This window comes from Festucalex cinctus, chromosome 8 (genome assembly GCF_051991245.1).
Source record: "Festucalex cinctus isolate MCC-2025b chromosome 8, RoL_Fcin_1.0, whole genome shotgun sequence".
In the NCBI taxonomy this organism is placed as follows: Eukaryota; Metazoa; Chordata; class Actinopteri; order Syngnathiformes; family Syngnathidae; genus Festucalex; species Festucalex cinctus.
The window spans coordinates 15,851,174-15,874,661 of NC_135418.1; the positions used below are offsets into that span (position 1 = coordinate 15,851,174).

At 39.2% G+C, this 23,488-nt stretch overlaps 5 protein-coding genes and 3 non-coding genes across 10 annotated transcripts in view; 6 read left to right on the forward strand and 2 right to left on the reverse strand.

Annotated features, from left to right (window-relative positions):
* Positions 1 to 503: 503 nt before the first annotated feature.
* Positions 504 to 6,887, forward strand: gnl3 (G protein nucleolar 3). Its single transcript, XM_077529326.1, has 15 exons — positions 504 to 671; positions 797 to 855; positions 949 to 1,089; positions 1,285 to 1,404; positions 1,481 to 1,561; positions 1,637 to 1,772; positions 1,864 to 1,967; positions 2,794 to 2,947; positions 4,126 to 4,213; positions 4,329 to 4,506; positions 4,576 to 4,718; positions 4,913 to 5,049; positions 5,123 to 5,277; positions 5,459 to 5,516; positions 5,597 to 6,887. Exons 1-15 carry the CDS (start codon positions 659 to 661, stop codon positions 5,695 to 5,697), a joined length of 1,668 nt encoding a protein of 555 aa, XP_077385452.1. The 5' UTR covers positions 504 to 658; the 3' UTR covers positions 5,698 to 6,887.
* LOC144024595 (small nucleolar RNA SNORA47) lies at positions 2,568 to 2,703 on the forward strand. The gene has a single exon (XR_013284814.1). It is a non-coding gene; the product is annotated as a small nucleolar RNA SNORA47 (small nucleolar RNA).
* Positions 4,761 to 4,836, forward strand: LOC144024593 (small nucleolar RNA SNORD19). The gene has a single exon (XR_013284812.1). It is a non-coding gene; the product is annotated as a small nucleolar RNA SNORD19 (small nucleolar RNA).
* Positions 6,888 to 6,991: 104 nt separating the features above from the next.
* glt8d1 (glycosyltransferase 8 domain containing 1) lies at positions 6,992 to 11,129 on the reverse strand. The gene is made up of 9 exons (XM_077529329.1): positions 10,843 to 11,129; positions 10,633 to 10,731; positions 10,135 to 10,345; positions 9,868 to 9,985; positions 9,708 to 9,792; positions 9,504 to 9,616; positions 9,176 to 9,342; positions 8,981 to 9,093; positions 6,992 to 7,927 (listed from the first exon to the last, which is right to left on the reverse strand). The coding sequence occupies exons 1-9, from the start codon at positions 10,850 to 10,852 to the stop codon at positions 7,743 to 7,745; spliced, it is 1,101 nt and encodes a 366-aa protein (XP_077385455.1). The 5' UTR covers positions 10,853 to 11,129; the 3' UTR covers positions 6,992 to 7,742.
* Positions 11,130 to 11,805: 676 nt separating this feature from the next.
* trnag-ucc (transfer RNA glycine (anticodon UCC)) lies at positions 11,806 to 11,877 on the forward strand. Its single transcript has one exon. It is a non-coding gene; the product is annotated as a tRNA-Gly (tRNA).
* A 1,024-nt stretch (positions 11,878 to 12,901) lies between these two features.
* On the forward strand, positions 12,902 to 13,889 carry spcs1 (signal peptidase complex subunit 1). The gene is made up of 4 exons (XM_077529103.1): positions 12,902 to 13,068; positions 13,346 to 13,405; positions 13,487 to 13,573; positions 13,650 to 13,889. Exons 1-4 carry the CDS (start codon positions 13,033 to 13,035, stop codon positions 13,773 to 13,775), a joined length of 309 nt encoding a protein of 102 aa, XP_077385229.1. The 5' UTR covers positions 12,902 to 13,032; the 3' UTR covers positions 13,776 to 13,889.
* Positions 13,806 to 21,197, reverse strand: nek4 (NIMA-related kinase 4). The gene is made up of 16 exons (XM_077529098.1): positions 20,879 to 21,197; positions 19,925 to 20,191; positions 19,650 to 19,847; positions 19,476 to 19,583; positions 19,187 to 19,341; positions 18,895 to 19,039; positions 17,687 to 18,259; positions 17,560 to 17,610; positions 17,312 to 17,452; positions 17,100 to 17,231; positions 16,868 to 16,934; positions 16,640 to 16,740; positions 15,602 to 15,678; positions 15,289 to 15,506; positions 15,082 to 15,215; positions 13,806 to 14,932 (listed from the first exon to the last, which is right to left on the reverse strand). Exons 1-16 carry the CDS (start codon positions 20,963 to 20,965, stop codon positions 14,834 to 14,836), a joined length of 2,553 nt encoding a protein of 850 aa, XP_077385224.1. The 5' UTR covers positions 20,966 to 21,197; the 3' UTR covers positions 13,806 to 14,833.
* The window catches only part of camk1b (calcium/calmodulin-dependent protein kinase Ib), a 36,248-nt gene continuing 31,508 nt past the window's right edge, over positions 18,749 to 23,488 (forward strand). The window contains exon 1 of one of the 3 annotated variants that reach the window (XM_077529099.1): positions 18,749 to 19,090. In XM_077529099.1, the coding sequence (XP_077385225.1) occupies positions 19,065 to 19,090 (26 nt within the window). In that variant the 5' untranslated portion in view covers positions 18,749 to 19,064. Of the gene's footprint in view, positions 19,091 to 22,526; positions 22,684 to 23,488 lie in introns of those variants that run through there. The other 2 variants (XM_077529101.1, XM_077529100.1) reach the window with 2 other exon arrangements.

Here is a 23,488-nt window from a genome sequence, read left to right on the forward strand (position 1 = left end):
TGTTTGTTTTGTTTTGTTTTGTTTTGTTTTGTTTTGTTTTGTTTTGTTTTGTTTTGTTTTGTTTTGTTTTGTTTTGTTTTGTTTACTGTAGCTGATGTTGAAATGATTCCTGTTATTTTGCAAAACCAATCAGTGTTGGGAAAAAATGCACCAACTGCAACAAACGACTTATTTCCTAAATATAACCTGACCTCAATGTTGTAACCTCACTTGTGGTCCTTAACCTTGCTGCAGGTTTTGAACTCCGCCCTTAATAAGAGGCCAAACAAACAGCTTTCTTGGTTTATGTTGATCATCCTTGAAAATTAATGTTCGCAAAGATACAAACTGTATTCTGTATGATATCCATGAGGATTTCTACAATTGTGTGCCTAGTCTGTATATAATGAATTCACATTTCTTTCTGGCATTCTCTCTTGACCCGGGAAAATGTAGGAGGTATAGAAAGTGGATAAATGATTTGCTTTACTGTTGGCCCTGTATAAAGTTCAGTGTGACTTTCGTAATTGTGATGAAACTTCTGATCGACAGGTGGCGGTATAAAATTAAATTGGGCTGATTGTAGCGGAAATGACGTCGTGTGATTTGCCCTCCACGTGTGAGTGCATATGGTGTGAGCGACGAGTTTAGCACTTCCAGCGATCGATGCTAGTTCAAGATGAAACGACCAAGTAAGTCGACACTTTAGTCACTTTAAATGAAGATTCACAACTTTACAATATATTTTATCGCTACTGATAATAATGTACGTATGCCGGCTGATTGAAATCTTTTTCTCAAATTCTCGTTTTTTCAGAGCTAAGGAAAGCCAGCAAGCGAGTATCATGTGCTAAACGGTATAAAATCCAAAAGAAGGTAAGATGATGATCTTTTGCGTTATTAGAAGAGCCCGCACAATTTGTGTGGTTTTATGCACGTATTTTTCTGTAATGGTGTTCCTTTGTCTAGGTCCGAGAGCACAACAGAAAGTTAAGAAAGGAGGCCAAGAAGAAAGGAATTAGCAAACGACCCAAGAAAGATCCAGGAGTGCCAAGTAGTGCTCCGTTTAAAGAGGAAGTCTTGCGGGAGGCCGAGCAGAGGAGACTGCAGGTTTGTATATGGAAAGCCGTCTTATCATTCATTCAATATCTTACTACTATTACTAGTGTGATGAATTGTCATACTAGGGACAAAGTAGGATGTCAAATGCATGCTGAAACCGCTTACCTCCCCTATCTGCCATGGCAATGATGGCGGAAGAGCCTTAAACAGTGTCAATAATTCTGCCACGCACTGTGATCTTAGATTGAGGAGGAAAAAGAGAGACAAAAACAAGTAGCGAAAGAAGCACGTGCTAAGAAGCGGAAACAGGAAAAGGAGTCTGGAAGTAAAGAAAAAGAACCAAAAGCCAAAAAAGCGCGTGAGGTAACAAAACACAATTTGGACTCAGATATAATATCAATGTTTTCATTAAATATAACTGTTGTTCACTATATTGCAGGAAAAGACTGTTCAGCATCCAGAGAGAAAGAATGCAGCAGAAAGGAACACTAAAAGGTTTCAGTGTGCTGAACTGAACAAGGTAACAGCACATCCTGGTGGTTAGTGTTTTCCAGTGCTGTTCATTGAACTCATCAGATCATTTTCCACTGTCCAGGTCATTGATGCGTCTGACGTTGTATTAGAAGTGCTGGATGCTCGTGATCCGATGGGCTGCAGGTGTCCCCAACTGGAAGAGTTGGTACTCCAGAAGGGGGGCAACAAGAAACTACTTTTTGTTTTAAACAAAATAGGTACATGCGCAAGACACTATTACCTTGTTACTTTATATGTGCTCACATTGTTTGATGTAAAATTGAGTGGTCTGTTTGTATTCTGTCGTAGATTTGGTACCAAGAGCAAATGTGGAGCAGTGGATGCAACGACTACAGCAGGAGTTTCCAGTTGTGGCCTTCAAAGCGTCAGCACATACTCAATGTGGAAAATCGGTATGAGGCATAATGCATGAACAGTAATCCATGTATGTCATTTGGTGTGATATTACAGTTTTGGTCTGGTTCTTAAAGGATCCCCTAAGGTTGGTGCTTGCGTCTCATTTTCTTCAAAGCTCACCCTCCTCACTGAGAATTAATTTTATGAAACTGCGTGATCATCTTATTTGGCTCAGTTCTGTAGTGCTGCGGTCACCAATCTCCACCATGGACCAGTTTCATGTAAAGAAATATTTTGACAGACTGGTGTAGATTTTTTTAAATAAATAATCCAAAAAAAAATCTTTGGGGGGAAAAAAAAAAACGCTGCTGTTTTCCATGGGAAATGGTGGGAAAAAAATTATTGGAAAACTGGTTAAAAATAAATAAATAAATAAAATAAAATTAAAATTATTAAGTGCAAGTCTTGATTATTTACCCCCCCCCCATACATCTGAGTTGGAAGTGTGTGGCCACCCCTAATAACACTGATGGAAAAAAAATATGGTGTTTAATTGTAAATATTTTTTTGTTTCAGTTCAACTTACCTAAATTACGTGACCTGTTGAAAATATATTTAATTTAGATTATAGCAGAATAATTTGCATTGAATTTCCATGGAGGTCTGAGAAGGTTGAGCAGCTTGTGTGGTGCTGTTCCTAACTGGTTACAACCTCCGATATTAACAATCAAACCACTCAACGAAGTCGCTCAGCTGTGTGCTGACCTGAATTTGTGCGTTTGTGAACAAGTGTGTGAAGTGAGATTGTCCATTGTTTTATTTATTTTTAGATTTATTTTTAATATGTGGTGTGATCCCTCCCCTTTGTTTTATGTTTTAAAGAAGAAGAAGAGGAGAGGCAGGATCGTGCCCTCCATTGAAGTCTTTGACAAATCCAGAGGAGGTGCCTGCTTTGGAAGCACACTTCTCACCGAGCTGCTTACACGTTACGCCGCGAACAAGGAGGGCAACTCTCGTCTCCGAGTGGGCATAGTTGGTAACGAGATCCCCCATCCCACTCCTGACATAACATTTCACATTAATTTGCAAACATGGCTTATTCATTGAGCATAAAGTTGGATAATGGAACCTGTTAGGTCAAACAATCTTTTCCACAGATTTTGATCCCACAGGAATTAAGTGCAACTTCTCCTAACTGTACAGGCAATGGTTTAAAGAGGAAGTCAACCAACAAAAAAAAAAAGAAAAGAAAAAAAGACAATATTATGTTCTATGCACTAGTCTAAATACGGTGTTCTGGTTAATGTGTTTGTGGAATATGCGTTAAGCAGCAAAACCCAGCAAGTTTCTACCAATATCAGAAGGTGGCCATTTTGCCACTTTATGTCGCGTGAAAATGGCATCACAGTTGCTCATGGCTCAGGCAACAACCAATCACAGCTCAGCTGTTTTCTGAAGCTGAGCTGAGATTGGTTGTTACCTGAGACCTGAACAAGTGTGATGTCATCTTCAGCAGACTGAGATGGATAAAAATCGACTGGAATTGTCTTCATAACTCATATTGTAATATGAAATATTAAATGTAATATTAATCAGAATGTTATTATTAAACTAGACCAAGTACAATTCTGGAGAGATTGTGTGGGAAAGCGGAATGCTAAGATTTTAATGCATGTGGAATGCTTATGAAGTAAATTGAGAGATAAATTATGAAATGATAACCTGGTAACTTGACAATGGGCTTTACCAACTGAGCAGTATCAAGACACCTGGTAATGATAAGTTTATAATGGTAGTGGGCGTAGAAAGTGATACTTAGAAGAAGTTCAATGTTTGTCCTATTGAAAATGAATGGGGGAAAAGTTTATATTAAGTGTTAAATTGTGCAAATACTGTAAGTAATGTGGAATCAGACGGTGTATATACCCCGGGAGGTGTGAATTTTTTAAGCTAGTTGAAATTTGAACAATGTAAATTGGACGTATTATGTGGGAGTTGTTACATGGCAAAAAGTATGGAGCATATAAATCACAACGTGGGAATGCTAACTAGTGATACAGTCATATATAACATTATTTTCAAGAAATGTTTAAAGTTGACTTCCTCTTTAAATGACACTCTATAGTTAAAAAAAAAAAAAAAAAGTCATAAATAAACAATGCTAAAAGCGAAACATGTTGTACAATTTTAATATTACACGTTATTTCCATCCAGGCTTTCCCAATGTGGGTAAGAGCAGCCTGATCAATCATCTGAAGGGAAGTCCTGCATGTATTACTGGCATGAAGAGAGGCATCACAAAGTGAGTTATTGGCACAATCGATTGAGTAGTGTTGAAGAAATACTGCGATGCGAGTAACTGCTTTCTAGTATGCATTAGGAACCTTCATTGTCAAGTGTTGGTGTTTTTCTTTTAGATCCATGCAGGAGGTGCAAATCTCACAGAATGTGAATCTGGTCGATAGTCCGGGAATCCTGGCGTGTCCGACCAACCCGGCAGCCGCCATGGCTCTGAGGAGCCTGCAAGTGGAGGATGGTGAGGAGAACGTGCTGGAGGCTGTCAGGACTTTGCTCAAACAATGCAACAAGACTCAGGTACTATCCAATGGGTGCAATCCTGCCATTTTGAAGTCATCTCAGACCATTTTGTTCTCATCGTTTCAGATCCTTCTGCAGTACAACATTTCTGACTACAGAAACTATGCAGAGTTTCTAACTTTATTTGCCAAAAAGCGTGGCTTCTTGCAAAAGGGTGGAGCGGTGAATACGGCGCAGGCCGCTTCGACGTTTCTGGATGATTGGGCAGGGTGAGCTTTTTAACCTTGTTGGCCAGCCAGTGACAATCAGTGTGGAAATGAGGACAAAAATGACTTCAACAGATTTCACAATGAAGACTGTTAATCCAACTCTGATCCAAACACTGTGCCAGGCTGACAGATGTACTTGCGTGAGCCATGGGAGTGCATCCTCACATCGGTCCACGTTTTGATTTTTCTCCCAGGGCCAAGATGAGCTACCACTGCAAGGCCACAGACAAACACGGCCTCCCTGCCTACGTGACGGACGCCGTGATCACGCAGATGTGGAGCAGCCTGGATCGCAAGCACCTGCAAACGGGCAATGAGAATACTCTGAGATGTATGTGGTTAGCATACATGTTTGAGTAACTCTACTTTATAATGTTATATAATGACAATTTTCCTGTCTGAAGGTGTAAAATTCCCAACCCCGTCCAGCAGTATTAGCTTCATGTCGAGCGGTCCCACTAAAGGTCTGCTGCTGGTCAGTGAAATCCCTCAAGAAAAAGTTGACATTAAAGCCATAGAGGAGGAAGAGGACAAGATGGTGGAGGCGGAGAACAAAGAGGTACTCCTTATCGTCACTTGACTTCATTTTAGACGTTTCACCTTAGCATGGAAATGAGGACAAAATCGCAAGTCTTAATTCACTCATGAAGACTTCTAATCCAACTCTGATCCTGCTGGTGAACAAACTTCGAATGAAAGAATTCTGCTGGTCTTTCTATTAATTTTGTTTTTCCTCACAGCCTGAACAAATAGCCGATGAGATAAATGCAGATGAACCAGAGGAAGTTTCGCCTGAAGGTACATTTGTTTCCAATTCCTTACATAAAATAAAAATGTTGAACACCCATTTGAGGACCTTTATATATTGTCTTTTATAGAAAAAACAAATCATGCCCAGTTCACGTCGGTGCCCAAGGACGTCACCTCCTCCACAGTGGAAACAGATGACGCCTATGACTTCAACACTTACTTTAAATGAACTTGTGCCTGATTCCATGGGGTCAGGTGGTGACTGCCTTCATTTACTAACATGCAAAACATCCACTCACTGTACATCAATCAACTTTTATTTGTATAGCACATAGAGATCCACAGGGGAAGCCAAAGTGCTGCACATAAAAATAGAAAAATAAGACATGGATACATAAAAAAAAAAAAAGAGAGAGAGATTCATGTGCTTCTATATTTAGATCCGAAAGCTCTTCTCCCCCGGTACCCAGATGATTGATAGACACACACACACACACAAAAAGACAATTCATAGATGGGGACTGTTCATAGACAAATATGAAGTCACATTTTAATATCAACCACTTCAACAAATTGTCACAGAAGGTAAACGTATCAAAAGATGGTATTCTAAATGTTAATACAAAATAAAGATACTTCACAGCTATATAACAAGCTACATCAATTATAGTATTAATCAAAAAAAAAAAAGTGAAAACAATGTCTCATTTGGTCTCTAGGAATAATTCATTTTCATTAATGGTCTGGCAACCTTTCTGCTGAGAGAATTGGATTTATATACCCATATTTTTGTGTGTATATACACTAAAAATTCAGAGCACGACTGGTTCCCAAAAGTAACCGTCCCCTAATTCTATTTGCATTACCGCCACCTTCTGTCCCCCAGTGGTAATGCACCAAAAGTATTTACAACAGCCAAATTACAGTAGTAGTTGGGAGTCAGGGCTTGCGGCGGCCACCTTGTTTATAGCATGTGAGAGAAAGTGGCAGTTCATACACTTTTTACGTATTTGCCAACCGCCAAAAGAAAGAAGACATGGAAGCAGGAGAGTGGTATAGGCAATGAATGTGTGACATAAACAAAAATGTACGGCACTAAAGGTGCAATAACTGACCAGGAGTCTTAGTTTGGCCAGTGTGGCACAGGATTCTAGCTGAGGCAAGTCATTTTAAACTTAAAAACTTCGTCGGAAGTTGAGGTTTTCGACTGTCAACACTGGGTACGTTGGGAACTGTCTGTACTGCTCGACAGACTGGACTTGTGCGCTTTGATTTGACTTGTAGTCCGAAAAATATGGTACATATGCCATTATTTCAGATTTGATGGTGAGGGCCCATATGATGTAATTAAAACCATCTCTACATGCATGAACATTTTGTACATAAATGCTACTGATGTAATAAATCAGTTTCTTCAAACCTGTTGGGCAGTTAATTAGGCTTTTCAAGATGTTTCATACTGTAGCGACCTTTCACACCACAGGCATAACATGGTCTTTGTCACCAAAAACTTTCAAAATAGATAATGGTATAAAATACATTTAATGTTCAATATAGATTTACACCAGCCTGGAATAGAATATTAAAATCAATATGTGCAAGTGGTTGCTCAGTGGTTTGCATATTATATCCTTGAGAAAACCACATTGTAACAGCGAGCCATGAGAAATTGCAATTCCAATACAATTAATGTTGTACCATGTTCAATCCAAGGTTGTCATTGCTAGTTGATGATCATCATGTAGGAGAAATGTGTACAACTTAATTGACACTGAGACACTTGACTAATACATGACTTTTCCACAGGAAATATTGAACTGAGTTAACAGCATTTGTGGCTTTTTGAAATGATGCAAAATAAATTTGGCAAGATGTTTTCTCACCATTATAACAATGAAAATCCTTTCAACGAAAACATTTTAAACTAAGAATAGTTCATCGTTTTAGCACAGACTATTCTAAGTGTTGGGTTTGTATTTGGCAAAACAGGCCTTAGCTAAGTTTGACAACACAGGGCTGCTTCATTTTCAGTTGGCTAATATATTTTCAATACACTAAGTCTGAGACAGCCATCTGAATGTCAGATGACATTAGTACATTTTTAATATGTTGCTATGGTTTCAAAGGGTATTCTCCGTAGAATGAATAAAATAATTGTCAGTGGTACTATTGTAATCCTTGACAATTGTTCCCTAGTGTATATTCTGGTCCTGAGAGAGACGGGTTTCTGTCGGCTGACTTGCTTAGATGCCCGCATTTCACAGCGTTTCAGTTTTATTTGTCCGCCGCGTGTTTCCGCACAGGATGAAACTTTTCCAAGGGGTCCGGAATGAACCACCTGTCCCACACGTCGGTGAATGCGGACGTCCTCCCCCAAGGCTTGTAGTGTCCGTTCCAGTGAAGGAGTTTAGCTGCTTTGACAAACTGTGGCGAGTAGCGGTTTCCAGCACCAGTAGTACCTTTAAAAAAAAAAAAAAGTTTAAGCATCCTTTACAGTAGGGCCTGTTCCAGGAATATAATGCTAGCCTAGAATGTAATATTAATATTTAAAGCCTATATAAGCATTACGGGCATAATATTGGACTATTTTACAATATGTCCTTTAGTACACTGCTAAAGATGGAAAAGTGGCCAAATTTTTGCCTCCCCCTTTGTAATGTGTTCAGCTTGAACCGATTGGGCCCTAATTTACAGTATGTTAGTCCTCTATTGTAAATAGTGTACTTGAATCTAGCCTGCCAGGTAACAAACACTGGTCTTGATCAGTGGTTCTCAAATGGGGGTATGTGAGGTTTTAAAATAAATAAATTAAAAAAAAAAGCATTTATGCAAAAATCTTTTTAAAACAATTATTAAATTATGCAAATATTTCAGAAAAATGTAAACTCTTAAAATGGCTATTCTGGGGGATAAAAAAAAATTTAAAAAAAAAAGTCTGGTTAGACACAACCCGTCATAGGCCACCTGTCAGTCATTTCAAAACTTTATTTAAAATTACATGATATTCTTCTTGAGAACATATCTTTACTATGACCCCAAAAGAGGGCAGTTAATGGTGCTATTTTTTTGTGTATACACTTAAGACAATGATGACGCAATAATATTTTAAGTCATTTCTGGTTTTCAACCAAAAATGCTTTGCACTGGCTGGGGGGTACTTGGCTGAAAAAAATAATAATTCACAAGAAGTACATCACTGGAAAAAAGGGTTGAGAACCACTGCTCTACATTATAAGAATAAAATAATGGTCTTTATCACTACCTTTGGTGGCCTCTTAAGAATCATTGTCATAAAAAGGTAGCAGAAGAATGAAACTTTATTTTATGAGTAGCCAAACATTTGCACACATAATTAGAAGTCTCTCAGTAAAGGTCAATGTACTTATTAAAATGCTAACATTAGCGTCGTATCAGGGATATGCTGAATTTGTACCTTGGCACATTATTTCCAGCAAAGACAAGTTCACACAAGTTGTATCCAGCATACACTGTAGGGTCTTCACTGTACTTACCAAGGTGGCGCACGTGCCACATGGGGTCAAGCGCTGAGTGACGCTTGTAAAAAACGATGAGAAGTGGGGGGGTGGTGATACTCTCAGCTAATGTCTTGCTGTACAGATCGGCCCTGGGAAAGACGAGCAATGCATTCACGTTCAATGGGAAGAAATATTAACGACGGCCATATTTGTGCAGTGTGAGCAACTAACCGCGTGTTCAACTCCATCCAGTGCTCCAGCTGGCCGGTAATGTTCATGTTCTTCCACTCAGTCAGGTTGGCAACAATGACTCCTGGGTTGAATGAGCATGTGTTGGCTCTCATGCCTAGTTGTTTAATAGCCTCCTTTTTAAAGTCCAGGAACCCTATGTAGTTATTCTATTGGGAAAAATATATGTTTTTAACATTAACAAGGGTACAATAAAATTTTAACTGGCAATGTTGGCGTCTCAAAGCATCAATATTAAAACAAGATTCCATGAGATTGCACAAAAATATTATTTTTATCATTATTGATGTCGAATGGGAGAGATTCTCACCTGAGTTCCGGCCCCTCGAACAATCCCCTTCGCAGATGCCGACTCACAGTCATCAGAGAAGGCTGCTGCATGTCCAGGTTTTAAACTTGTTTCATAAAGCTCTTTAATATCCCCTGATACCAAAATGAAAATAATGTTTTTCCCGTCAATAAAATAGGCCTATAATATAGATTATGAAAAAAAATGCTGAGTATCTATTCTTACCTTGCACAATAATATCATCATCCAAATAGATGGCTTTCTCCACCTCAGGCAGGTATAAAGGCAGATAATATCTGGCAAAGGTCAGCTGAAAAACGGTTTGCATGTAATAAACTTAAAGTCAACATGCTCAGTGCGCTAAATGTACAAAACGTTGTCTCACCGGTTTTGTAGCATCCATCGTCTCGGGATTTTTTGCTATCTTGCCAACCAGCAGCTCAGGTTTGAAAAGAACCATTTTATATTTGATGCTTTTTAGCCTTGGCACACTCAACCACGTCCTGTGGATCAACACAGTTTGATAATATCTAAAGCCTATGAGTGTGTCCACCTTTTTGTGTTGGTTTAATGCCTCAAGACAAGAACACTGGACATATTTTATTCCGTGACATATTAAAACTAGCCTGATAGGATACGTTAACGGTCTTACTTTAGGTGATCAGCGGTGTCATTCATGGTGACAATTGTGAAGACAACGTTGGCTTTAGTGTTCTGGTAGATGCTGTGCATGGCGGCCACGGCAGCACCAAGCCTTTCCTCAGCAGCAGTCATGACCACGGGGATCTCGTCCCCTTGTCTCTCCAAATCCACCCGAAGGCCTGGAGGCAATTCCGCCTCAAAGGGAAGGATGGCCCCAGAATCTGTAGGAGATGAGGGATTTTCACTTCGTACTTGTGTGCAGGACAGAAAGGCATCTATGCCAGTGCTGCACGACATTGCTACACAACAGTATGACAACTATATATTGCTAGTTTAGTCTAGTTTTTAAGATTGTTTAAGTTGGCAAAAAATGGTAGGTACTGATGGTGGAAAAGACAAAGACGCAGTCCTTCTACTAGTGCTGAGGACAAAGAGGTCAGTAGGACATATGGACCTTAGATGGATATGAAGGTTATGGTATAAATGCTAGTAAAGGAAAAATACTTACGTGTTATTTCTTTGTGTAAAAAGTCACTGAGGCTGAGGAGATTGCGTTGAATTATAATCAGGAAAGCCACAGCAAGTAGCACAAGGATGACCACGTTTACTAGAAGATGTAACCAAAAGCACACGCAGTGAATAAAACGCGAGCAATTGCTATCAAATTAGGGAAAACAACGTCTGATTGCCAGAAACAATTTTACACGACGGCACGAACCTTTCCTCATCGCCTCTTTCGTTACTCCGCTGAATTACAAACAATGTTATGTACAAGAGACGCCACGTTATCAATGATAACTTGCTCACTTTGTGGAAAGCCAATGCACTTCTATGACGTGGCAAAATAAAACCATTCTCAAATTGGAGCACAATTAACCGTCCGAGTGCACGTTAACTAGAAAAACCTAAAACATTTATATCTACATGAAACATCTGCATGAGAAACATACTAACGAAACTGCCAACGCACCACCATCATCTACTAACGCACAAACAAATAGTCGCCCATAGCGCGCCTGATTATAAGTGAAGACCAGCCTGATTGTTACACAACAAATACAGTACATCAGAATTAAAAAAAAAAATATCCATATTCGTAGCAAATCCACAATTTGAATCATTTTGTGTGTCTTTATTCATTTACTTTAAATTTGTTGTAATAAATATCAAAATGTTGACTGGCAATGATTTAGCAAGCCCATGTCACTGATCAGTGGCCCATGTATGTTTTTTTTGTTTTTTGTTCTATTGAACAACGTGCACGATCAGCAATGTACATACAAATCAAATTAAAAGTAGTGCAAGTTCAAACAACAATAACAATTATAAGTGGCCCATGTATGTACAATAGCATTAGTGTGTTCCGTATTTTTTTTTCTTAATTTTTATTTTTTATTTTAATCTCAGCACTGTATAATGTTTCATGTCAGTTGTACCCGAATTGTTTGAAACAGCTTTGGATATATCTTTCAAAAATAAAAAAATACCGTGGCGTTGACAAACTTAATAATATCTTGCATTCGTGACCAAATTAAAACACGATTAAATCGCGGGAAGTTTCGTCTTTTGGAAGAAGGGATTCGAATCATGCCCGAAACTTAGATAAATGTCACTGATGTAAGCTTGTCACGTTAATTATTAAGTTATGATATATTGTACAACTGATTGATGTTGCAACAACGCGTTGGTGGTATAGTGGTTAGCATAGCTGCCTTCCAAGCAGTTGACCCGGGTTCGATTCCCGGCCAACGCAAAGTCTTTTCTCTCCTGAAGCTTTTCTTTCCTTACTGGAGGCTACTAATTATATAATTTTAAGTTTTTTTTCTTTTCACCGTATTAACAATTAGCAATACTACTTCCGAGAGCTAAGACCTCTACGATCTTTCAGCGTCACTCATAATTGTCTGCAAAGTAAATCGTGCTTTCGTATAATAATTTCATAAAATAAAACTGAAACACGACCCTAACGTGTGACGTCATTTTAAAAAAATGCCATGATCAGTTATTCTCAGATAGATTCCAGTTAATCACAAGGACATGACAGTAGTGTGCAGTGGAAAGGAGACCTCGATAGAGAAAATGTGTGCTGAAATTTATATATATCCATTCATCCATTTTCATGACCGCTTATTCCTCACAAGGGTCGTGGGGGGGTGGGGGTGATGGAGCCTATCTCATCTGGCTTTGGGCAGTAGGCAGGGGGTACAACCTGAACTGGTTGCCAGCCAATTGCAGTATATATGTTCTACAAAACTATTCAGTAAACAAGTGTAAAAAGGATTTTTTTTTTTTTTAGCGATATCTCATTTTCAGAAAAACAGCTGATGAATGTATGTAGGATGCTAGGAGCCATTGTAGTGCTTATTCTATCATTATTATATCCTCCTGACTACCAGGGAAAAAATATTGTCCAATCATGTTTATTTTGATATTCCCCAATCTTTACGAAGTAACTGGAATACTGCAAAATAAATTTTTGAAAAACAAAAAAAGGTTTTATTTTTAAGCTATGATATGTCCATTACAGAGGACATTTTTTTTTTAACTTAAATGCTAGGCTCAAATACAGTTAAAATAATTCAAACAATACTTTAATGTGTTCTTAAATTTAAAAGCCTAAATTTGTTCAATAAAAAGTGTTTTACACTTACTTTTCCTCTTCCATAAAAAGTGCTTGTACTGAGGGAAGCCATTTTCTTTTATGATGCACTCAAAGGTAGCAAAGACCCACCCCAGGAGGATATTGGGTCCACACTCCTAACCAGTAGGTGGCGGAAATGTACCATTGCGTTGTCTGTTAACCGGCCAAAATTCTTAAGAAGAAGATGTCCTCCTTCGATGTCTCGTGTGACGTATCTTTTCTTGCCAGAAATTATATTGCGTAGGCTGTTCGGATCTAAGAAGAAATATGTTGTCAATATTTAACTCCATCCCGACGCATATGGTAAATTTGATTGGGTTTATGCTATTGTATCACAGTAAGATCCGGTCTGAGCTCGTCAGCCTGTTTGCATTTGCGAAACCGTACGACCCTCATCTGATACAACTTCAATGCAATATGGACATGTCGTTGGCCAGTCTGACACCCGTTTGTAATTTGTTTTATTTACAGTAATGTTTACAATCGATGCGAATTTTGATTGAGCGGTTATATTAAGGATTCACCATTACTTTAATGTTATGTGGTTGTATAAACGGTGATGTTGACTTCCTTGTTGTAGGATTACAAAGGCCAGAAAATGTCTGAACAGATTTTCCAAGGGATAATCCTCGTCTGTGCGGTAACTATACAACTATATCAATACATTTAGATCAATCAAGCATTCCAGTTTTCACATTGTGCGTTTGGTTTGTCTCTTTAGGTGGTTGGATTCGTGTATGGTCTCATCATTCAACAATTTGGATGCACTGTATACATAGTCCTGGTTGGATTTGTTGTGTCATGCATTGTGAGTTTAGACTACTTCCCATCTTGCACTTGTTGTTTAAAATTTGTATGCACTAATGTATAATTTATTTTTTAAGCTGACCCTGCCCCCCTGGCCAATGTACAGAAGACATCCCCTGCCGTGGCAGCCTGTTATTCCAGAGAACGGTGCAGAATCCAATCAAAAGCCCCAAGAGAGTCAAAAGAAAAAGAAGCATAAGTAACTCTGAATCTTTCGGTTACTTGTATATCTGTTTACATTGGAAATGTTTTTTTGATTTATTTCACAACCCACGTTACAGTCTGAAATACATGACCAATAAAATTTGTGCGGCTGATGTGTTGTCACTATTCATCCTTACAAACTTATTGGAGGCAGCATGCTAATGAAATATGTTAAATGGTGTTTATTGATGCTGTGGCTACAAACAGCAACAACTCAGTTTTTATGTTGCAGATGAACAATGACCCTACACTATGAGATTCTTTGGTACAGGAAAATAAATCAAATATTTTTAAGTATTTCTGTGGACTGATTGATGTCTATATCCAGGAAGGATACTTAATTCTGTGATGTCCATGTACTCCAGATAGACAGTCGTTGTCATCCAATTACTGTATTCAACATCATGGTCACATTAACAATTGCAGTATATCAGTTTTTGTCTAAATACTTCAGAACCCCAGAAAATGGAGGCAATGTTGCTAAGACATCTTAGGTTGAATCAACATCACAATATTGTGTTTCCGTCAAATAATTTGAAATAAAATACAGGCCATTGTCCAAATGCCTAATGTAAATTAAAAAAGGGCATCATAGCCACAACCTTAACCACTGCTCAAATGTATTGCAATGCAACGCTACAAGAACCATGAAGGACAATGTCAGAATATTATAGGGAAATATTTATCAGAAATAATTTTGTTAACATCTATAATACAACATGTCTACATAGAGTATTAGACAAAAATAAGTAATTCTCAAAAGATACATGATACTCTAGCTCACATAATAAATTAACAAACTAAGTACTCCATTACACGTAGTTAAGTGAAGTCCTTTCAACGTAATTGAAGATGTTTGCATAGACACAGGAAAAAAAAATAAACTAAAGATATAAATAATCTTGTACAGTTATTTACATTTCATTGTTTCACATGGAGTTGATGAAAAAAAAAAAAGGGCACGTAGACAGGAAGTGGCACTTGTCCTGGCACTTGCTTCATTGGTGAAAGCTCTGAAGTCTTTTTTTTTTATTTTTTTATTTTTATACTATTCTTTCTAAACCTCGAAGGCGACTTCCTCAAAGAATTTGAGTTGTCTCACCATCACAGCATAAGCATGATACCTGTCATCACCCATTTGCTGACGAAGGCACAGCTGCAGTGAGAGACAAAGGAACGAGTAAGATTTATGTTCTTGTCTTCTTGACACATCATCTGCATCAATTCGATCAGTTTTCAACTTTGCACTCTGAAAAAAAAAACAGTAGCCAGTGTGCCTCATTTGAAGCATTTCGAAAAGCATACTTCTCGTTTGTCATCATCCTCCTCCTCCATGATCTCCAAGACTTTGTCCAAGAGCTTGACCCCCAGGCCCTTCATGACATCCGTTCTCAGAAGCTCGATGGCCCTCCTGATCTTGGCTGGACCTGACTTGGAGCCTTTATGAATGGAAAATATAGTTAAACACACCACAAAGGCGACAATGGCACAGTTTTCACCCTAATAGCTGACCTATTGGAATTTCACCCAGTGACAAGTTCTGTGCTTCCTGTCGAGCCTTGCCGTGGAGCACCAGTGTGTCCCTGTACTTCCTGTTCAGTTTGAATTCTGGCAAAAATGTAGAGCCAAACTCATGTTTGTCCACCTCGTTCACGTCATTCCCGCCAACCATCCTCAATGTTTGGGTCATCATTTGGACTAAATCCTGCATGTCTGTGGATTCGGCTTTCCTGCATAGAACAATCTTGTAACGTGAATATTGTCCTTAAAAAAAAAATAAAAAAATAAAAAAAAGGTTTGAAGTCTCTCTGCTATACTGTCTCACCTTTCCCTGCCATCTCCCTCTGCATGCTCTGTGGAGCTTGTGGAAGAGCTGTTCTCATCTTCGTCCTTTTCCTGCTTCTGTGAATCACACCAAAAATTTTCACATTTGTCGTTTGGTTTTATAAAAACCCTCAAAATACAAGAAACCTTAGAGGAATACATACAAGGCTTATGAAAAACTAACCAGCTATTCTGTAAAATGGTTAATGATCAATTTATGTTGAGCAATTATGATTTTATAGCACTTTTTCTGAATGTTTTTGCATTTGAGTACAGTATCATCCATTTTGGACACTCACATGATCATCGTGACGTATCGTGTGCGTAAAATACAGATTGAATGACATGGCTGCCAGTGACAACAAAGACACACACGAGGAATTATTGCGTCCCACGGTATACATCAAAGGTGGAATTATGCCCTCTCTCAAAGAAACACTTCTTCAAAAGCAGTACAGCCACGGAGCCGAAAGCGGGGATGAAAGTGGCCGATAAGGAGAAGTCATTCAACCGGCAGGCTCATAAATTGAAGTCAGGGAGCGTCTACAAGTTGCGTGTCACAGAGGCTCAAATTACCAGTCAAGTCACCATTGACATTGTTCACTCTGGAAATGTAATTTGTGGACAGTCCCTAACCTGGACGGTAAACATCCGGGTGATTTTTACTCTGCTAGGCTAAGCTACGTGTTGTGTGCTAAGCACGCTTTAGCCCACATTAGGAGAAGCAAAAACACCCCCACATGGAATGACATGAAACCTGACGTGCTGAGGATTTTACTCTGATCAGGCACAGTATTTAATTAAGATAGTAGACAGTATTTTTCTTGCCCATTACGTCAGCAACGCACGGGATACGTCATCACGATCACGTGACCAGGATAATGTGTGTTCACCACGGTATGTTCTTATTTTGATACTTAATTGGTTTAAAAGGAAATTCATTGAATGAGATGGCAGAGATATTTGCACTAATATACTTTATACACAATGCCTAAAATGAGTTATAAATCTTATATCGCTTTAAGTGGGTGTTTCATACCTTACTGGTGTGAGTAATGAAATCTGAAGCAGAGTTGGAAACTGGAGTGTTGTAGTGTTGGGTCTTGGAAGTGGTGACATTATGAGATGCTCGTACAGCACCTGGAAGAAGAATTAGCATAGTTTGTGTGTCATCTTTTGTCAAATGAAAATGCCGCAAAATATTATTGTACTGATTCTCATTTTGTTGTTCTTTCAAAGGAGGACTAAAACAATATTAGGATTGTACCTGATTGGCAAGAAGTGTCTTGCGAGTGCCTCAGTCGTCTTCTCTCCCTGGCAGAAAGAGGACGCTCCTGGAAATTAACATTTAGGTTTATTATCAGGATGTGTATCTGCACTCATTACATCAATTTAATAATCTGACACCGGTGATAACCTGATGCTGGCTGAATAAAAATGAACATTTGTAAAAGTTCTCAATATTAGGAGTGTGTAAATAAATAAACAAAGCATTGTACCTTTGGCAGATTAAATAATCCGTCTCCACAAGATTTAGATGCCTCATTCGATTTCTTGCTCTCTGTGCTTCTTTTCCTTGGTTCTAATGATGGCTCGATAGGTCGTGAAGGCAGAGGTCTGTGAGCTTTAATCTAAATGATAGCAGATATATTTCATGATGAAAGTATTTTAAAAACTAACTTTCTAGACAGGAATTTATTGACTATGTTACCTTCTGTTGATCGCCATCTGTCTGTCTTGTGTCCCTCCCTCTGTACTCAAGTGAGACAGCAGGTTCTTGAGCTGTGACAACCGGCACACTGGATACATTCTGTGTCTCGATTTGTATGGGAAAGTCTTGTTCAGGAGGTTCCTTAATACAGACAATTTGTTAACATTTTCCAGACTGAATTTTAAAGGCATGGGCCCAAGGCCCTTTAACAGTTATAAAATCTGAAAGAATGAGGACCATTTTCTTACAACTGTTAGAGGGAGAGGTTCTAGCAGCTTTTCCGTTGATTCCAATTTATCCTAAAAAGGCAACAAAACACTTGAGGATTTTCTCCTACAACAACCAAAATACATCTCAATTGAGAACGGAACTTACTTGTATTTCCGTATATTGTGTTAAAGCTCCATCGACAGGTTTCACGGAATCATATTTACACTCCATATTTGCCTCCACTTTTTCCAAGGTGTCTGATCTCTTTTCTAAATCTCTTACTTGCTCTACTTCCAGTTTTGGGTCCGGCATGTTAGCTTCTTTCAGGAGCTCCATTGTGTCATTCTTTTCATCATTACCTGGCACTTTTTTCTCAAAGACAGAAAAGGTGCCCCGCAATGAACGAAAGCCATTTGATACTTTTCTCTCATCTACTCTCCTTTTGCCAGCCGCTGATGCTGGCTTTAGTGGGGGCTTAACATGCGTCGGAAGGACAGAGGGCTGCTTTCTTTCAGCCTGGTGGCGTGCCATAGCTAAGTGAGGTGTCTCAAATGGCCTTTTTATCGCATCTGCATCTCCCTGTGGATACATGTCAACTTGGATTTTGCTGATGCTTGCCATGGACGAGATGCTGCTTTTGAGAGCATCGGGTGAGGACGGTCTGGGCGGTGGAGTTATCTGAAGTGGGATGCAGTTTGTGGGATCATTGAGCTTCTGGGGGAGTTGTGGTTTGTCTTTCTGTAAAATGAATATACATAAAAGAGGATTACCAACAAATAGCTACATGAGAAAAACAAATTAGTGAATTGAAATAGTTATAGAATGCTTGTAGATTTGTTGCATCTTGTTGCTAAAGTGATATAGATGGCAAGGTGCTCATTAAATGCTAACATTAACAATAAATGTCCACCCTGTCCAACAGCTTGCAGATCTTGTTTTGCGCATGTACACACACAGTCCACTTGACAGGTGGGATCTTGGCCAATATGCATTTCTAAATGCAATCTACTTCACACAGTGATTATGGAGCGCAATTGAAAATCTTAACTTTTTATTTATGTATTTTATGATGCAATTGACTCCTTTGTTCTAGTTCAAAGATGTTTGAGGTCATGGTGCACATCCAATTCATACATAAATATGCCTTTATGACCTCATGCTGCAAGGGAAGAGGACATTCTTCTCCAAACTGTTCCAGCCAGTGATGTCTTTGGCATGATGAAAGATTAGGATTACAAATCAGATTAATTTGTTATGTGTACCTTAATACTTCTTATTAATGGGCTACTTTTCACCTTTTTTTATGCAATTAGTACATATATAGTACAATATATATAGTACAAAAATATCACAACATTTACACATTCACCGACCTGTTTCAACCTGGGAATGGCTTGCAGCTGAGGACTTGAAGGTCGTCGCTCAGGTTTTGGCGGCGGCTGTGCCACATTGGCTACATCGCTGCTTCTGATGTCACTGCTGCCGCCGGCAACTTTCTTTCTTGACTTAGCAGTTTTTCTGAGGAACAAAAACACACAAATGGATGAAGAAGCAACACACCTGGAAGAGGTTACTATCAATTTTTATTTGAAAACAAGATTTAAGTACAGTGACAAAGCTAAATTATGAACAAACAAATGGAGATGATTTGTCTTTGTAACTTACTCCTTGGTGGCCTCCAGGAACATGGCAATTTGTCGCTTGATGTAAGGTTGCCTCAGGATAAGTTTGACATCTGGCCTGTCGTCTGGCCTTTTGCACAGCATGCTCTTGATCATTTCTCCAAGCTGGGGGTCGTACTTACTTGGCATCTGCGGTAGCTGAGAGAAGAAAACAGTAATTAAAAAAAGACTGCGGATTTAGAGGTAGTAAGGGCACGTAACTAAAGTTGACGCTTAAAAGTCGGAGCTCGGCATCTCCTTATCCACAATTAAGACATAATAATAGAGCTTACCCTTCCTTCCACAATGCGATAAACCAGTGAGTTCATGTCCTTGGCATTGAAGGCATGTTTCAGTGTAGACATTTCATACACACAGCAACCCAGGGCCCACACATCTGACTGGAAAAGTAAATCAAATTGTCAAGCCTTCCAGTAGAGAACAGTAAGATGAGATAAAGGTGATACCTTGTGATTGTAGGGTTTATTAGAGAAAAGCTCTGGACTCATGTAGTAAGGGGTCCCGATTAATGTGCTGGCCATATCATTCTGGTTCTCCAATACTCGTGCGATGCCGAGGTCACCAACTTTGATTATGTTGGTCCTTGTCAGAAAGATATTCTGTGTTTTAAGGTCTCGGTGCAGAATGTTTCTTTCATGAAGGTACTGAAAGTGAATGCAGAAGAAGTGACTCCAGGCCTGCTTGTGTTGATGTTTTGGCTTCACATGTACATGCAACATACCTGGAGTGCCATTGCAATCTGGACAAACCACTCCACTACCTGCCTCTCTGGTAGCAGCTCCCCCTTTTGCTGTTTGAGTCTGTGGTAGAGGTCGCCGCCTTCACAGAAGCCCATCACTATGTAAAGTTGGAGGTCCGTTCCTTCCCAGGATTCCCTGTATGTTACGATGTTGGGATGGCGCAGCTGAGATAGAAGCTGAGCCTCCTGTTCTGCAGCACGGCGTTCCCGTTTTGAGGAGGTGGCTAAATTGAGCTTCTTTATGACATACTGCAGGGTAGGCAACGGGAGAAAAGTATATTTCATCATGATACTTTAGTATATTTGTGAACATATACTGAAAATGTGGTTGTCTTCATATCTACTCAGGCATTTTATATACCAATTATACTCAAGAGGGTCCTGGGTGATCTGTGGTACACCATGAAGTGTTTACCACTTAATCTATCTCGGATTGCTGTAAATTCAATTTATTAGTGATTATCAGTATGAATACTTTACACACTTCAACAACGTTTGTAATCTCAAGGCTGCATAATAATTTAAAGCTTTGAAACAAAACTGCAGTTGGAAAATTGCGAATGAAGATATATAATAAAGGTGAATCATTATCAGTACAGTAGATGTTTGATAATGTGCTCCAAACAGCTTGAAACAGTCATGCTGCCAAAATGACTTTTAAAACAATTGAAGTGTACTACTACTACAAGTATTACTTTAACTTGAACAGCTACTACATTGGTTTTATATCACATTTCTTTAAGTGCTTATAACTTGCCTTGTAGTTTATATTGATAATATGAATAGGCGCAGTTCGCTCCATAGTCTTACCAAAATGCATGTGAACAAACTTAGCACTTCAAGGCTAGCTACTACACGACGCTAGCTGTACCCTAAGGGTCTTTGGTACAGCTTATAGCCACAATAATTACGATTCCATACAGGTACGTATCTCACCTGTTTTCGATCCGTTCTGTGCTTCACCAGGTTCACCTCCCCGTAGCTTCCCTTCCCAACCACCCTGATGAAAATATAATTATCCATCTTTCGTCAAGACTCTTCATAACCGGGCAGGACGACACAAAAGTTATTCAACATTCGCTCCGATACGATATGTATTTATTATGCAACCCATAATGCAGCTAGAAAGCCGACAAAAATCATAATGAAAAGAGTTCTATAAAAGTTGTACACGAACGTGATATAATGGGGAGATGGGATTTTGAAAAGCAGTAAACCATCAGTGAAGTCACTAGGCAACTGGCTGCAGACAGGAAGGACTCCAACAGCAGCTACTGCCATCTACCGAATGAAAAACAAACTGCTAGCATTTTTTCCCCTTTTTTTTGTAGAGCCAGTAGGTGGCATACTTTTCCAATGTAATTTACACAGCACAACTCTTAAATGTAACTCCGATATTGAAGCGTGTTCTACTCTACGTTAATACTATTATTAAAATTGTGGCAATGCTATGGATACTTGATCCATGACAACGTGACATACATAACGTTCGCCACAAATTAACTACGCACAAGCGAAATGACAAATGCAAGTCAGGTGAGTTGAAATGTTTATCCAAAAAAATAAATAAATAAATAAATAGGGTATGCATTTTTTACTCATCTCGAACGATAATTATAAATGTTAAAATGTGTGTTATTCGGTATTTTTATTTTTAAAATAAACTAGTTTACATATTTTACCTTCATCCCAACAGTGACTGTCACTGGCCCATCATTCTGCTTTTAGAAATCGAATCTTTGAGCACAAACGTTGCCCATCCCTGCATGGAGACACTTGATCCATGACAACAAAGTGCCATACAGTATGTAACGTTCGCTACACATTAACCAAGTAGCATCTAAATGGCAGATGCAAGGAAGATACACCACCACTTCATTATGTAGCCTACCTTTGGCAGTACTTGAGCCTTCAGTGAAGACTTGCCCAACTTATTCCACCTGATTGGATAAATAACATGCACAATTGCACATACACTACTGGAAGTAGAAAAAGAGAATAAACTGCTGGACACTGGGTTAAAAATTACCCAAATGGGTCAAAAAGGGAAAACCCAACTTTTATTTTTTATTTTTTTTACCCCAGAAGTTGGATCAAATGAATAACCCACATGTACAAAAAAAAAAAAAAAAGGGTTTTGTTATGGGTTATTCATTTCATTCAACATTTTGCACCTTTAAACGCGTCATTATAAATGTTTTGTAAAAAGCAATCCAAAAATTTGGTTAAATTGACTCAAGTAGCGAGTTGGTCCAATTTTGGACCAAATGGGTTATTTTTGATGCTACAGTTTCAACCCAAAAAGGGACTATTTTTTTAATTCAAATTGTGTTTTCAACCCAACAATTTTCAAGCGTGTTTGCAATTTCATGGAACAAACGTTAGAAGTTTGGTTGTAAATGTAGGTAAATGCGGGGGTGCAGGAGCCTATCCCAGCTGGTGTCGGCCAGTAGGCGGGGTACACCCTGAACTGCATTGCCAGCCAATCGCAGTAATAGGCTATATAAAGGTTCATAAAAATGACAGGTGGAAAGGTCGAGTTGGCCAATAGCGTGGCAAGCGTTTACCTGTGTGCTTAAGCTCCTCTGATTGGTGCACAATTCTCTCCGCTTCCTCCTGACGTCGACCGTATCTCCGCCCCTTGGCCGAGAGAGAGGGAAGCGGTGGGCGAGTCGGCGGCAGCCGAGGGACAGAAGCGCGCGGAGCTCGGTCACCGGACATCTCTCGTTGTCACGCCGCAGGTAGGACAGACTACCTGCTACTTTTTATTAGACTCATGTAGACTGGAAAAATGTCGCGTGTTCAGTTATTGACATGTGAAGAAGGCGCGCTCATTATTTACTCTCTGTCGGGACTTGTGAAGATTTCGCTTTAATTTCTGCATTAAATGAGTGGACTGTATCAGGAGAGGTTGCACGGAGCCCTCGCATACATCTCCATAAGCGGCTTTATTAATCCTGGAGTCAGATGACATGGTTTCTGTGAAAACATGACCTGGGGTGTTTATTCTACTGCTGTCCCCAAATATGACCTCAAGTATCCTTTATTTTACTTGACTCACTATCCCCCCAACCACCAATTTCCCTCATCGTCTTATCAATTGATAAAGCAGATTTGCAGCTTGTATAAGTGGTGCAAGAATTTGACATTTAGGGGCCCCTGGTGGTGCCTTGTTGACAGGAGTGACAAGTGAACAAACAGGAAATCCTTGCCAGTGCTTGTTGCTGTGTGTGTGCGCATTGGACCATTTCAAGTTTGTACTGGCTATAAAGTGTAAATTTTGTGTGTTTTGCACCAATATGACTTTGGCTACGCAATAAGACGATGTTACTATCTTCAAGGTCCCCCAACACCCCCCACCCCCCACCCCACCCCCAACAGAAACTGAAAGGTCAGTGTTTGTTTACATTCCAGCATCGGTGTCATAAACCCCTCCTCTATTTATATAATAAATATGTCAGAATTATGAAATATGTCATTTTCTGCATTATGTAATCAGTCAGATAATTGGTCATATCATATACAGTACTGTAAGAATGCTGTTGC